Source organism: Emydura macquarii, unplaced genomic scaffold (assembly GCF_026122565.2).
Source record: "Emydura macquarii macquarii isolate MOO-44397 ecotype Brisbane River unplaced genomic scaffold, CSIRO-AGI_Emac_v2 contig_2924, whole genome shotgun sequence".
NCBI lineage: Eukaryota > Metazoa > Chordata > Testudines > Chelidae > Emydura > Emydura macquarii.
The window spans coordinates 4,871,319-4,886,918 of NW_027133061.1; the positions used below are offsets into that span (position 1 = coordinate 4,871,319).

General features: G+C 60.3%; 1 protein-coding gene across 2 annotated transcripts in view; it reads left to right on the top strand.

The window, feature by feature from the left end:
* Positions 1-15,600, top strand: part of SEMA6C (semaphorin 6C) — an 85,108-nt gene that overhangs the window by 48,768 nt on the left and 20,740 nt on the right. For both annotated transcript variants that reach the window (XM_067569549.1, XM_067569550.1), the window contains exons 3-15: positions 3,045-3,247; positions 3,780-3,894; positions 4,287-4,344; positions 4,704-4,760; positions 5,385-5,486; positions 6,295-6,385; positions 7,152-7,274; positions 7,825-7,913; positions 8,564-8,781; positions 10,728-10,859; positions 11,333-11,488; positions 12,487-12,660; positions 13,161-13,298. In XM_067569549.1, the coding sequence (XP_067425650.1) occupies positions 3,130-3,247; positions 3,780-3,894; positions 4,287-4,344; positions 4,704-4,760; positions 5,385-5,486; positions 6,295-6,385; positions 7,152-7,274; positions 7,825-7,913; positions 8,564-8,781; positions 10,728-10,859; positions 11,333-11,488; positions 12,487-12,660; positions 13,161-13,298 (1,571 nt within the window). In that variant the 5' untranslated portion in view covers positions 3,045-3,129. The remainder of the gene's footprint in view (positions 1-3,044; positions 3,248-3,779; positions 3,895-4,286; positions 4,345-4,703; positions 4,761-5,384; positions 5,487-6,294; positions 6,386-7,151; positions 7,275-7,824; positions 7,914-8,563; positions 8,782-10,727; positions 10,860-11,332; positions 11,489-12,486; positions 12,661-13,160; positions 13,299-15,600) is intronic.

The following is a 15,600-nucleotide window of genomic DNA, read 5'->3' on the forward strand; positions in this document are numbered from 1 at the left end:
ACCAGCCCACATCCTGCCCATGTGGGAACTGCTCAGCCGGGGGGGGGAATCGTCTCAGGTTCACCCCGGTGACTTTCCGGGGGTGCCGAGCTCCATGGTGGAATTACCGGGGAGATTTCCTGAGGCTCCCGCAGGAGCCAACCCACGTCAGCCTGCATCAGCGCAGCACCACGCTGACGCCATCGCCTGCCTCCGCTCCGGGGCCCCGACTGCCCACTGCACCCGGGGGGGGAGAGGGGGCTGCTAATTGGCAGCCCAGAGGATGGCTCTCCTGGGGTGTGTAGACGGGGAGAGGCTCCACTGCACCCCCTCACACACAGCCCGTACACACCCCCATTATACAACCCCTCACACACAGCCCGTACACACCCATTGTACACCCCCTCACACACACAACCCATACACACACCCATTGTACACCCCCTCACACACACAACCCATACACACACCCATTGTACACCCCCTCACTACTCAGACAGCCTGTACACACACCCTTCATACACACCCATTATACACCCCTTCACACACAGCTCATACACACACTCTTCACACACACCCATTAAACACCCCCTTACAAACACAGCCCATACACACACCCATTATACACCCCACACCCCTTCACACACCAATTTTACACCCCCTCACACACAGCCTGTACACACACCCATTATACACCCCCCCCCTCACACACAGCCTGTACACACACTGTTCACACACACCCATTATACATTCCCCCACACCGTTATATACAGCTCGCACACACATCCCTCGCACACCCCCACACCACACAGCGCCCTATAAACCCCCCTATACACAGCCTGAATACACACCCCTCACATAGAATCACAGAAGATGAGGGTTGGAAGGGACCTCAGGAGGCATCTAGTCCAACCCCCTGCTCAAAGAAGGACCTACCTCAGCTAAATCATCCCAACCAGGGCTTTGTCAAGCCGCGGCTTAAAAACCTCTAAAGATGGCGATTCCCCCACCTCCCTAGGTAACCCATTCCAGTGCTTCACCACCCTCCTAGGGAAAAACTTTTTCCTAATATCCAACCTAGACCTCCCCAACTGCAACTTGAGACCATTGCTCCTTGTTCTGTCATCTGCTACATATCATACACCCCCTCACACACACACCCTTATACACCGCCGTACATACAGTCTGTACACACCCCCACATGCCTCTTACACACCCCTTATATACCCTCACACACACATCTTTATAAACACCCCACACCTCCTCACACACACACCCTTATACACCACCTCCCACAAGTATACAGACACAATCCTTACACACACAGGTTTACAGAGACACACATACACCTTATACATCTCCCACAGCCCTCACACACACAGATAAACACACACACAAACCTCACACACACGTCTTATGTACCTCCCACACCTGCTCCCATGCAGATACACACACACAGGTATACACATACACAACGTTACCCATACAGAGAGGTCTACATAGCACACACCCACACTCTCTCATGCACACAGGTATACAAACACACACACACACACGCAGACATGCTCCTTACACACACCCAGGTATACAAAAGTTAGGTCACCCACTCTCCCCCCTTCTCCTCGGCCTCCCCCCAACCCCTAACCCTTCCCCCTCTAATCTCTCCCTTCCCCCCACAGCTGCAGCTCCCACTGTAACTCTACCCCCTGCACCAGCTGGTGCTCCCTGATGCGTGCCAGCCCCATGTGTGAGCCAGGCAGGGTGGGGGTCCTGGACCCTGTTTACTAACGCAACTCACCCGAGGGCTATTTATAACCTGGACAGGGAGGGCTCCAGTCTACAGGACAACGTGGGGATGGGGAGTGGGAGTTGAGCTGGGATTTTCCCCTGTTGGCCGGACAGCACCATTTTGTGCCATGTAAAATTATCTGGCACCAACAGAGATTGAGGGACAGGGAGTGGGGGGGGGGGGGGGGGAACTCCAGGACTCCAGTGTGCTAGGCGCTGTACATTATCTATTAGATGTAATATAGTAGCTCCTAGGAGCCCCAGTCCTGGCCCAGGACTCCAGTGTGCTAGGCGCTGTACATTATCTATTAGGTGTAATATGGTAGCACTTAGGAGCCCCAGTCCTGGCCCAGGACTCCAGTGTGCTAGGTGCTGTACATTATCTGCGAGGTGTAGTATGGTAACACCTAGGAGCCCCAGTCCTGGCCCAGGTCTAGGTGCTGTCGACACAGAACAAAGAGACAGTCCCTGCCCCAGAGAACTCACAGTTCGCTGTACACTAGCGAAGGCTGGGATGGGTCTGTTCCCATCGCCCAGGTCATTGTGACCCTGAGGCCAAACCTATGGGAAATGGCCTGTCAGAGTGACACACAGAACCAGATCGACAGCTCCCAACAGCCTGGGCGGAAATCACATCTGCTCCTCGTCTGCCCTGAATTATTGACGAATTGTTTGGGGTCCTTTATTCTTCAGCTGGTTCCCAGTAATACTGGGCAGGGAGTATGGTCCAATGGCTAGAGGAGCCAGGTTGGGAGTCAGGACTGATGGGTCCCGTTCCCTGCTCGGGGGAGGGCAGGGGGCAGAGAGAGTTTAGTGATTAGAGATGAGAGATGTCTGCGGGCCAGGATGTTTGGGTCCTATTCCCGAGACTGGGAGGTGAGTACGCCCTGGAGGTTAGAGCAGAGGGTTGGAAATCACGACTCCTGCCTCCTGTTCCTGGGTTTGGAGGGAGTGGAGTCTGGTGGTTACAGCACTGTGGGGGCTGGGAGGCAGGATTCCTGGGTTCTATCCCCGGCTCTGGGTGGAAGGAATGTACCCTAGTGGTTAGTGTGTGTGTGAGGGGGGGCTGTTGACACTGGGTGGGGGCAGTGTACCCTAGTGGTTAGGGTGGAGGAGGGCTGGGAGACAGGACTCCTGGGCTCTATCCCTGGCTCTGGGGTTTAACGAGTGCTTGTTTAGCACTGCAGGAGCGTGGCTGGAAGGTAGGCGCCGTGTTACGGAGAGGAGGAGGAGGAGCTGCGCGGAGCCAGTGACAGCCACCCCGCCTGTCTTTGCAGGGCCTGCTGATGGGCGAGTGAAGGATGGGCCAGTCCTAGGTCCCAGCCAGTTCCGCTCTGCTCTCCGGCTGGGAAGGCCACGAGGATGCCCCTCTCCTGCCCTGCTGTGGCCGCTCTCCTTCTCCTGCTGGGCCGATGCCTGCTGCTGTCTGCACTCTCCTTCCCCAAAGACCTCGCTCCCCTCAGCACCGTGGGCCTGCCGAGTAAGCGAGCCAGGCCGCTCCCTCCATGCCACCCCACGGAGCAGGGAATCCACGGCAGTCGAGCCAGGGGGCTAGGGCTGAGACCTGCCAAACTCGTGTCGCCCAAGGCAGCCACCTGCAGGACAGGATGCTGGGCGAACCACGTAGTGGCCTTGGCCGTGGCTGCTAGACCACGTGGCCTGCTGCTGGGACCACAATGTCTCCCCCGCTTCCACCAGAGGGAGAGCAAAGGGGGTGTCCCCCACCACTGGAAATGTCTCCCCAAGTCTGGAATGAACCCCTGGGAACGGAACGGGGTCTATCCGTGGGGTGCAGGGGGGTCTGATGTGAAGGACGCTGTGGGTCACTGGGGGGCCCCTGAGCCACTGTCCCCAGCCCAGCGATTGAATTAACCCCTGCAGTGCTGGGACGTCACTGGTGGCCATGGTGACGGTGTTGGCAGTGGAGTCCCGGGGCCTGTCCTGCTGAGGGGGGACCCCGTGGTGGGGAAGTGGAAGCGCGTAACGGCCTCCCTGCCTCTCTCTGCCGCCAGCCACGTCCCAGTACCCCTGGTTCCGAGGCCTCGCCGGCGACAACGACACGGCCCAGCTCGGCCTGGACTTCCAGAAGATGCTGCGGCTCAATCAGACCCTCTTCATCGCCGCGCGGTGAGTGGGGAGAGAGATCGCTGGTTCGGGGCCTGGCGCCCGGGCGCCCTGCGTGCAACCCGGGCCTCCTGCCCTTCTCCCGGCCACATGTGCACACGCCCACGCCCAGCCACGCGTACACACTCCCTCACATCCACAGCACCCACCTCACACAGTCCTCGCTCAATCACAGTGCGCACACGGCCTCGCCTACCCCACTGCCACAGCCCACGCCTGTCCCATCCCCCGTCAGGTCCCTGCACACCGTTCACACAACCAGAGCCCGTTCACACGCCCACAGCACACCGACGCACGGACACCATCACCGGCCCCCCCGACCGGCCCCCCTGCTGTGGTCCTTTTGCCCACTCACATGCGCGGGAGATTCTTACGTCCCTGCTCTCTCTCCGCAGGGACCACGTTTATGCCTTTGATCTCAGCCGGGCGGCCGAGGACTTCTATCCCGACAGGGTGAGGAGGAAGGGGAGTCGCTGCCGTGGGAGGGCGGGGCACGTCTGGAAATTGTCTCTCCTATGGGAGTGGGGTGCAGTGGTTAGAGCAGGGGGCTGGGAGCCAGGACTCCTGGGTTCCATTTCACCGCTGGGTCGAGGGGTTAGAACAGTGGCCTGGCCATTCTTGGCCCGCCCCGTTCAGAATTAAAGGCTGGTGTTTGGGGCTGTCCACAGAGCATCCTGTGCGCTCCGCTGTGGTCCTGCCCTTCCCTTCCTTAGCCGGAGGCCTGCATGGTCCCACGCTCCGCCCAGATCACCTTCGTGCCTGAGATGTTCCCCGCCTAACCCCCTTCCTTTGCCTCCTCCACCCTTCTCTAGCATCTCACCTGGAAGACCCAGGACATGGAGAACTGCGCCATGCGTGGGAAGTTGCAGGTAAGAAATGCGGCTCTGCCTCCAAATGTTCCCATACAGATGTTCACCCCGGGAGACTCTCACTCCCCTGTGGGTCTCTGAGCTCCTGTAGCAGGGGATGGTTCTGGGTGCCTGGGAGACTCACCCTCCCAGCCCCCCGGGTTCTTGAGAGCTGTGCCGTGTCCCGTGTGCCCGTCAGACGTTGCCCTCCACCCCAGAGGTGGCTGCATTCCAGTGGTGCTCTAGGCTCAAACTTCCAACGTGCTTTGAGATCCTCCGTGCTGGAAGGGGCTAGAGAAATGTGATGTCTCATTATTCCCGTCTCCTTTCCTCTTCGCTCATCGGTTAACCCGGGCTCTGGCGCCGGCTGATCGGCACACCGGCTGCACCCCAGGGGACCCGCTCCCTACCCCCAGCAGTGCCAGCTGACCACGCCCCCTTCTTTGCCCCTCCATGCCACGGGATCACACTTCCCCTGTACCAAGTGACCAAGTCCCTCCTTCCCAGTGCTAGGCACCCCCATGCCCCCCCAATACCAGTTGCCAGGTGACCCACACCCCCTCCTCTCCAATACTGGGGTTCCCACAATCCCCGGCGTGGGGTAGGGTGCCCCTTTAATTTGGATCATGACTAACCCCCCGGCAGGACGAATGCTACAACTACATCAAGGTGCTGGTGCCCAGGAATGATCAGACCCTCTTTGCCTGCGGGACGAACTCCTTCAATCCCATGTGCCGGGTCTACAAGGTAAGGGCACCCCCCCACCCATCCCCCCGCAGCACCCCAGACCCCCGTGGGACCAAGCCCCCGGCCCTGCTGAACTCATGCAGCTCCTGCTGATGCCGCTGGGGTGCAGGGGCTCAGGCGGTGGGGGTGGGGGTGGAAGGGCACTGGCTGCTGCTGGATCCCTTCTCACTTAGCGCCCTGCAGATCCTGAGGGCTGTCCCTGGTGCTCCACGTGGCTGGCCGAAGCCTGTTAGCCTCCAATGAACTTTGAACCACCGGGCTGCAGGGGCCGGCCTGGCTGAGCAGGGCTTTTAGGTTCCAATCCAGGCAAGGGGCTCAAAGGCCAGGCCGGCGGGTGGCTGCTGGGTAACCCCCCGGGTGAAATGAGTTTGCTAGGTCTCAGCCCCAGTTTCCTCCCCCCCCCAGGCAGGTGTCCAGGTCTCAGAAACCCCCTGGTGGGCAACCTCAGCAGAGAGGCCAAGAAGTGAATGGACCCCACAGACCAGAGTCTCCCCTGGGTCAGATGTGGGTGTACCCTGTCCGCCAACCAGTTCCCCCAGGGCCTGCGCCAATCAGGGTGGGGCAGTGCCTGCTGGGAGCAGGAGGCCCCGTGGGCTGCGTCTCCCGATCAGAGATGATGGGTGGCCGTGAGCTGTACAGCTCTGGGGGCCGTGCTTGGGCCACCCGGGACCTGTGAGGGCCAGTCCAGCTCAGCCCAGCCCAGCCCTCCCTTGACGGGGCCCCAGGAATCGCTGTGGCAAGCTCTCCTGGAGGGGCCCGGGCTGCTCTTTGCATGGCCCAGGAGTTAACTTTGGCCCTCGGTTCCCAGATCAGCAGCCTGGAGCAGGAAGGGGAGGAGCTGAACGGCCAGGCCCGCTGCCCCTTCGATGCCAAGCAGACCAACGTAGCCCTCTTTGCAGGTATGCTGCCACGCCCAGGGTGGGTGATGGGGTGCAGGCTGCTCAGTGCAGGGATGGGGGGGGGTGACAAGCAGGGTCCATGGGGAGGCCAGGGGGTCTCATCCCCACAGAATGGCACGGGCAGAGTGGTGACGCTTCGCTAAGCTGAGCGTCCACCCCTGACACACCAGCCTGTCTGGGGAAAACCTGATTCTCCCTTTGGTTGGTCACAGACTTTAAAGCGTAACATCAGTGCACATGGTAATCCAATTGCTTATTCCTTGGGGTTCAGCCCTCCTGGTCTCCCGCAGGGTATCTGGACCTGGGGGTCAGTCTGGGGCTGCCGGGAAGGTCGTACACACTTCCGACCCGCACTGGGCTTCGCACTCCCACACCCTGAAGTTGGGGCCCATCTCTGAGCCATGTGCATTGACACCCAGGAGTGTTTGCACTCGAAGGCCTCAGGACCATGCCTGGCCACAGCGTCCCGCTGAGAGGGGCGGAAGCAGCTTGTTGGCTCAGGATAAATCCCTGACGGTGACCAGCTCAGTCCTTGCCCCAGGGTTACGGGACGGGGCAGCCCCGGGACAAGCCTGTCTACATTACACCAGATACCTCTCTGAGCCCCTCTCATGCTTCCTTTCTTGCTTGCTTTCTGCATACATGTCTATCTCTCTGATCTGTCTGTCCTTCCATTCCCAAACACCCCCTCTATCTATCTATCCATCTATCTGTCTGTCTGTCTGTCTATCTGTCTAATCTTCCTTTTTCTTTCTCTCCCTCCCAGACGGGAACCTGTACTCAGCCACCGTGGCAGACTTCCAGGCCAGCGACACGGTGATTTACCGCAGCCTGGGCGAGAGGAGTCCTGTGCTCCGCACCGTCAAGTATGACTCCAAATGGCTGCGAGGTGAGGGGGCCAGAAGCCGCGGGGAAGCCCCAGCCGGGGGTGGGGGAGGACCGGGAGGGGAGCAGCAGGAATACGCTGCATTCGGGAGCCGAAGGGGGGGGAGGGGCTGTTTGCCCCCGGTCCAGAATCTGTTTGGAGCTGTCCCCGGGAAGCAAATAACTCTTAGGGAGGGAACTAGCAAGAGCCTTAGGTCTAGCAGGGAGCATAGACTAGTGGTTAGAGCAGGGGGCTGGGTGCCAGGACTCCTGGGTTCTATTCTCAGTTCTGAGAGGGGAGTGGGGTCTGGGCGGTTAGAGCAGATGCGACTGGACTTCTGGGCTCTGTCCCCGACTCTGCTACTAGCTCGGGAAAGCCCCTTTCCCCACCCTTTGCCTCAGTTTCCCCCATGTACAGTGGAGATCACATTGACCCATCCCTCAGGGGGCGGGGCTCCGAGGCTTCCTGAATTAACACCTGCCAAGCGCTTTGAGCTCCTTATGTCACCGGGACCTGAAACGAATACGTCTCTCATAGCGGCTTCTCCCCACTTCACCCCTCTCCCTTCCCCCAGAGCCTCATTTCCTCCACGCGCTGGAGTACGGGAACTACGTCTACTTCTTCTTCCGGGAGATCTCCATGGAATACACCACGCTGGGCAGGGTGAGTGTTGAGTGGGGGGGCAGGAGGAGGCTTGGCGTGGCCGGCCCCCAAGGATGGGGTGCAGCCATGGGGGCCAGGGGTTGGCATGCGGACAGTCGGGGGCACCATGCCCTCTGGGGCTGCCTCCTGGTGGCACCCACGATCCAGGGCGACTATGCCCTGATGTCCGGAGATGGTAACACCCTGACGGCCAGTGGGGCCTGCACCCAGCACCTCCCAGGCTGGGCTTTGCAAAGGGGCCGAAGGCAACTGGCACCTAAATCCCATAGACAGGAAAGGGGAGGTCCCTGAAGCCCTTAGGCCACTTTTAAATTCCCAGTCCCCTTGCTGCCAGGAGGAGGGGGGGATTCACCACTGTGCTGGATGAGGAGATGGGAGGGTTCCCCATTGCTTGGGCTGGTGGGTAATTCTCAGTGGGAGCTGCTGAACACTGAGCAGCTTTGGACAGTCCACCCATTGGGCTCGGCGCACGCTGTGAGCCCATCACTGCGGCCTCTGGCCTGGCCATGCTTCAGTTGAGCCTCACAACAGGAAGGAAATACCCCCCCTTCCTAGGGTCCTAACCCCAGGCAGTGTAAACGCTCAGCCCGAAGGCAAAGGCGTGCATCCTTGCCTGGCCCCTCCCCGTGACCAGCGCCCTGCCCCCGCAGGTGATCTTCTCGCGCGTGGGCCGGGTGTGTAAGAACGACATGGGGGGCTCGCCCCGGGTGCTGGAGAAGTACTGGACCTCCTTCCTCAAGGCCCGGCTCAACTGCTCCGTGCCCGGAGACGCCTTCTTCTACTTCGACGTGCTGCAGGCCGTCACCGACGTTTTCCAGGTCAACGGGCGCCCCGCCGTCTTGGGGGTGTTCGCCACCCAGTCCAACAGGTACCGCAGCCCCCCTCCAGCCCTTCCGGCTCGCTCTGCGCCCTTCTGGGGTGCCAGGCCCTGGAGCATGGCGCTGGGATGCCATGTGTCTGCGAGGCGTCTCACACCTTCCGGGACCTCTTGGGGATGGTGGGGAGAAGGAGGAGGGGGGGGGAGCTGAGGGTGCTGGCAGGAGGGGATGAGTTGGGATACACTCCCCAGCCTGGCGGGGAGCTGGGCTCCGCTGCTGACTTCCCATGTGACCACGAACAAGTGGCTTGATCGCACCGTGCCTCAGTTTCCCCATTGGTACAGTGGGGATCATGAAACGTCCCTGCCTCACCGGCGGCTGGGGGGATCAATCCATTCCTGTCGGTTACAGGCTCCGATGAGGAGCCAGCTAGAAAAAGATGAAAGGGGCAGGGGCAGAGGTGTGGGAGGGGGCCATGCCTCCCCCACCTTCCTGTCACTTCCTGCCTGCAAAGCCCACGGGATTCTTAATAAGTGGCCCTTCGACAACAAGTGGCGTGCACAGCCCAGAGACCCACAGTAACAAAGGGAAATGTGCAGCCCCAGCTGTCCTGAGAGACCCTACAATAACAAACCAGTGTGCAGAGTCCAGCCCCCCGAGAGACCCTACAATAACAAACCAGCATGCGCAGCCCTAGTGCTCACAGGAGACTCTACAAGAAGGAGCTGGCGTTCGCATGGCTCTGAGGAAGGAGCTGATTTCCTTTGCCAATTACCGGGGTGGGGAGCGGTTAATTGTGATAAAACCAGGTGCTGCAATGGGAGGAACGTGTCAAGGGCCCCTGGACCTTTTCCAGCAGGAGCCTGGGTGCAACAGGCTTTATTAGCAGGGAACAGGCAGACGCCAAGCCAGGTGCTGCCTCTGCTGTTTTCTTCGTTTAGCCACCGCGGCCTTTCTGATCAGAAGAAATACGCCTCCCTCCCCCTGCACCCCCACTGCCATCCCTTGGATTTGATCGCTCAGCCCGGTGCCTCTGTAATGGGATCACTTCCGAATGGCCCCGGCCCCCCGTGCGCCACGTGGTGGAGATATATGGGGGTGGGGGGTGCGCGGGGGGGTGCCTTCCGGCTCAAACGCAGCAGAGGGTGAAAGGGAAATGAAGTCTGATTGAATCCAGGATGGGACGGGGGGGGGGGGGGGGGATGCCGGGACACCCCAGGAGCTGTGGACGGTAGCCCAGAGATTGAACGGCCCCTGCTGGGGATTTAGAGCCATGCTCAGTGAGGCAATAAAATCTCCAAGGCTGGGAAGCAAAAACGCCAGACGCCACACGAGATCAGCCACCCCACACACACACTTGCCTACCCCACCGCTGCGGGGGCCATTTCCCAGGAGCCTGGGGGGGCTGGATCGTGTCTGCTGTCGGCCCGCTGCGTGCCATGCGGGGTGGGTGTAAAGAGACTAGAGGGTGACGGGGGAGTGTGGAGAGGGAATCGGGGGTGGGGGGTTGCTGGGCAGGAGGTCTGGGAGGTAGGGGGAAATGTGTGGGGCAGGGACTGAAGGGAAGAGGACCCTGGCTGGAGGAGGGGGTGCTGCACGGGGCCTGGAGGGGGTGCGGGGAGAACAGGAGGAGAGTTCGGGTCGTAGGAGACGAATGAGGTGCAGGGGGGACACGCGGAGGGTCTACGTGGACTGAGATGCCGGGACCAGGGGTGTTGGGGGTAGGAGCAATGGGGTCCTAACCCCTCCTTGCTCAGTGCCACCCCATGGGTGCATCCGTAGCCTGTACAGTGTCCGTGACCCCTCGTGTCACAGCCTCTGACGCCGGCAGCCCTTCCGCAGCCCTCCTCGATTCCCACAGTCCCTTCGGGAGGGAGGGGCCTGAAGGTCACCTGGGGAGAGGGGGGGGCTGTGGGGAGGCTGAGTCTGAGCAGAGGTGGGGGCCACTGGCAGCCCGAATCATGCCTCCCCTCCTCTCTGCCAACCCACCCGCCAGCATCACCGGCTCGGCCGTCTGCGCCTTCTACCTGGACGACATCGAGCGGGTGTTCAACAGGAAGTTCAAGGAGCAGAAGAACGCAGATTCCGCCTGGACCCCGGTCCCGGAGGAGAAGGTGCCTAAACCCAGGTAACCAGCGGAGCGGGACATGTAGGGGCGGTTACTGGACAGAAACCCTGGCCTGGCGGTCAGGGTGAGGGGCTGGAAGCCAGGACTCCTGGGTTCTATTTCCAGCCCTGGGACTAAGGGCTAGAACCGTGGCTTGGGCATCAGAGCAGGGAGCTGAGAACCAGGACTCCCAGGTTCTTCTCCCGGCTCTTGGAGGGGAGTATGGTCGAGTGGTTGGAGCAGGGCTGGGCGCCTCTTCTAAGCCGTGGGGGGGAAGTGGGGTCAGGGGTTCTACCCCCGGCACCCAAACTATGTCAAGAGATCCGGTCCTTGGGAGCTCCCCAGTCCAACTCCCACAACCCTGTGGACTGGATGGAAGTTGGGGGTGTGGCATGTGGGGGGTGGGCGGCAGCTCTGCCGCCCCACCCGCAGCCAGATGAGGTGCCATGCCTGAGCTGCCCACACCCGCGTCTGGATTCTCTCCCTCCCTCCAGGCCGGGCTCCTGCGCCAGCATTGGCCAAGCGGCCGGCTACCAAACCTCCAACGAGTTCCCCGACGAGACGCTGGCCTTCATCAAGTCCTACCCGCTGCTGGACGAGGCCGTTCCCTCCGCCACCGGCCGGCCCTGGTTCACCAAGACCACCAGCAGGTATCACGTGGGCGCGGGGGCTGGAGGGGCAGCCGGGCACCCTCTTCCAGAGGGAGGAGAGAAGGGAGGGCGATGCCTCCTTGGCAGCCAATAGATGGGGGAGATGGGGAGCCACCGAGCCCGTCACCCAGAGCTGGGTTCTCTCTACAGTTCCTGCCTGCCGGAGCTGGGAAAGCCCCAGGCGCGCCCATCTCCCTCGAGCTCGTCCCCTGCGCTCTGCCCTCCAAGGCACTGTCCCATCCTATAGGGTGGGGGCTCCCAGCCCTTTCCCCGGGAGCTGATGCTGTCAGGACGTCTTCCCGGCTAAATCGTCCTCTGGCTGCGTTTCCGTCCGTCCGTCCCAGTCCCTGCTGGCTCAAGCAAAACAGCTCCAAGCGGCCTGATCCTGCCGCCTGCCAGGGGTCAGGGAAGGGGGAACCGCACCAGGCTTTGCCTGGGATGGAGGGGCAGCCATCAATGGCAGAGCAGTTGACCCCGGGGCTGGGAGACTTTGGGCCAATCAGCTGTTCCCAGCAAATGGTCTTTGGCCACTGCACAGTGAGAAGAAAACCACCCGGACCCTGGGAACAGACCAGCCTCTGCGCGTGTGCCCATGTGTGCCAATGGGGACGTGTTTGTGTTGGTGTGTTCACATGCATGGCGCGTGTGTGTGCAACGGTGCACGTGCCTGCATGCTCGGGTGTGTGCATTTGCAGGTGTGTTTGTGTGCGCGCCGTGCCTGGATATGTTTCTGTGTGCGTCTCTCGCGCACGCGGGCGTGCAGTCGTAGGTGTGATCACGTGTGCATGGGCATATGCACGCAGCTGTATGCTTTTCTCAGTGCAATAGTGCAGGGGCAGGGCCATGCCTGTGCGTGTGTTCATGTGTAGACATGTGTGTGTGGATGCACGTGTGTGTTCGTGTGCGCGCGTGTCCAATGGCGTGTGTCCAACATGGAGTCCCCTGGGCTGACACGCCAGGCTTGTGTCCTGACCTCACTCCCTGCCACCCCCCGTCAGGTACAGGCTGACCCAGCTGGCAGTCGACACGACCGCCGGCCCGCACAGGAACTACACGGTGCTCTTCCTCGGCTCGGAGGACGGGAAGGTGCTGAAGGTTCTTACCGGGACCAAGGAGAACTCCAGCGTGGAGACCCTGCTCCTGGAGGAAATCAGCATCTACAGCCCGTCCCAGTGAGTGTGGCCCGGGCAGCTCTGCCAGCTCTGCCAGTGATTTGCGTGATCTCGAACAGGTCACTTCCAGGCCCTGCAGAAGGGGCGCCTGGATGGAGAGATGGAGACCGAGCAAAGCTGTTACTAGAGAGAGCGGGATCTAGTGGTTAGAGCAGGATGCCTGGGTTCTAGCCTCCATTTTGGGGGAGCAGGGTCTAGTGGTTAGAGCAAGGGGGAGGGGGATCACGACTCCACAACTGTGCTTGGAGCTGGGGGAGAGTGGCTGAGTGATTAGAGAAGGGGACTGGGAGTCCGGACTCCTGGGTGGGCCACTGATGAGCTGCTTAGCCTGGGAGTCTTGCCCGCCCCGCTCCATGCCTCAGTTTCCCCACTTATAAAATGGGGAGAGCGATTCTGCCAGCCCTGTGCTCTTGTGGAGGGGAGGAAGGGGAGCTCAGACTGTCACGGGGAGCGGGGGCGCTGGCTTGGTTTTGACTCTGGTTCTCTGTGCTCGACGGCAGGTGCAACGCGAAAAGGGAGGACAGGCGGGTTGTGGGCCTGGAGCTGGACAAGGCCCACCAGAGCCTGTACGTGGCCTTCTCCAGCTGCGTGGTGCGCGTGCCGCTCAGCCGCTGCGACGCCTATGGGAGCTGCCGCAAGTGAGTGGGGGATGGGCCGTGGGTTGGGCGGGGGCCGTCTGCCCTGGCACTTCTCGGTGCTGCTGCCCTGAACCTGGAGGGACCCTTCCCAGCAGAGTCCAGCCGGGTGGGGGAGAGTCTGTATTTGTCTGTGCACGAAGGGTGTGTGTATTGGGGGAAGTTTGTGTGTGTGTGTGCAGGGTATGGGGAGCGTACAGCATGGGTGTGTGTCAGGGAAGTATGCGCATGGGTGTGTGTGTTGGGGGAAGTCTGTGTTTTGTGGGGGGGTGTACAGCATGTGTATGTGTGTTGAGGAAAGTGTGTGTGTGTGTTGGGGGAAGTGTGCACATGCATGTGTGTCAGGGGGGTGTGTTGGGGGAAAGCTGTGTGTGTGCAGGATGTGGGTGGAGTATACCGTGTGTGTGTGTCAGGGGGAACTGTGGGTGTGGGTTGGGGAAGTGTGTACGTGCGTGTGTGTGCATGTAGGGTGTGTATATTGGGGGAAGTGTCTGTGTGTGTGTGTGTGTGTGTGTGTGTGCAGGATGTGGGGGGTGTCCAGCATGTGTAGCTGTGTCAGGAGAAGCATGTGTGTAGGGTGTGTGTGGGTGTGTGTGCAAGCTGTGTGTGCAAGCAGTGTGTGTGTGTGTGTGTGTGCATTTGCGTGTGTGTGTTTAGGGAGCGTGTGTGTTTAGGGAGCGTGTGTGTGTGTGTGCGCGTGCTGTAAGCAGCCATTGGCTCCCCCAGTGTCCCGGCCTGGCCCGTGTCCCAGCCCCGACAGGTGTGGATGTCCGACCCCAGCCAGTTCCAGGAAACCCAGAGCCCCCCGCAATCTCCCGCAATCCCTCGCTGACCTTTCCACGTCCTTTAACTGGTAATTGAAACCACCTATAAAAAGCCCCTGGCCAAGCCCTGCGCAGCCCCCCTCCCTGCCGCCTGGAGAGGGGATAACCACACAGAGCAGAACTACGCTGGCATTAAAAGCATGGGGGCTTGTCTAGTGGTTGGAGCGGGGGAGGAGGAGTCAGGACTCCTGGGTTCCATTCCCAGCTCTGGGAGGAGAGTGGAGCCTAGTGGTTGGAGCAGGGGGCGTGAGAGTCAGGACTCCTGGGTTCCATTCCCAGCTCTGGCAGGGCTGCCCTGTGGGGCGGGTGACTCTGCAGCGCATGTTCCCTGCTGCGGCATCTCCACACTGACTATTCACTGCAGCTCAGCGCTCTGATCCTTAGCACCTCTTAACTGCCTGACCCCTGCGGCTCCCAGCTCAGCAGGGCAGTGTCAGCAGCCTCATTGCACAGAGAGGGGAGCCGGGAGCAGAAGCCAGCCCTTGCCTGCTCCGAGTCCCATGCTGCCTCGCATTCACAATTCCCCCGCCCTGTGCAGCCTGCCAGCCCTGGCAGCACCCCTCCACCGCTGGGCGGGAGGAGCTAAAGGGACATGCTCCCCTTAAGCTTTCCCTGGATATGTCCATCCTGGCCCACTCTCACGCCCGCGTGTGCCGGGGGCAGTCCTCCGTGGACATGGGCATCAAACCGACGCCCAGAGAAGCCAATGGACGTTCCGCCACATTGACTTCACAGGCCCGTTGGATTCACTAGACCAGAACGCACCAGTGATCCCACTTGTCTGGTTTCCTGACAGTGGCCAAAGCCAGTAACCCTCCACCCCACCCCTGTGCATTAACTACCTGGGGGGCCAGGACTGGGAGATTCCTTCCTGGCCCTTAGAGGATGATCTGCTTTTGCCCTGGAGCATAAGACTGGCTAGCCCTGTCCAGGCTGCTACGATTCATGTTACTTACATAGATGGCTGAAGAGATCTGAGTCATTAGCGATGATCTTTGAGAACTCGTGGGGGACGGGAGAGATGCCAGAGGCCTGGAATTGGGCCTGTACTGTACCTAGCTGACTAAGGACAACCCAGGGAATTACAGACCAGTCAGCTTAACTTTGATACCTGGAAAGATAATGGAGTAAATAATCAAACAATCAATTTGTAAGCAGCTGGAGGAAAATAAGATGATAAGTAACAGTCAACATGGATTTGTCAAGAACAAATCACGTCAAACCAACCGAATGTCCTTCATTGACAGAGTAACAAGCCTGTGGAAAGGGGGGAAGCTGTAGATGGGATATATCTCGACCTCCTTACGGCTTTTGATACTGTCTCACATGACCTTCTCGTTAATGAGCTAGCGAAACATAGCTTAGAGATGACCCTACTATGAGGTGGGGGCACAGCTGGCTGGAAAAGTGTACTCTGAGAGTAGTTATCAATGGGTCACAGTCAAGTTGGAAGGACATCTTCTGTGTGGGGACGTCCCGCT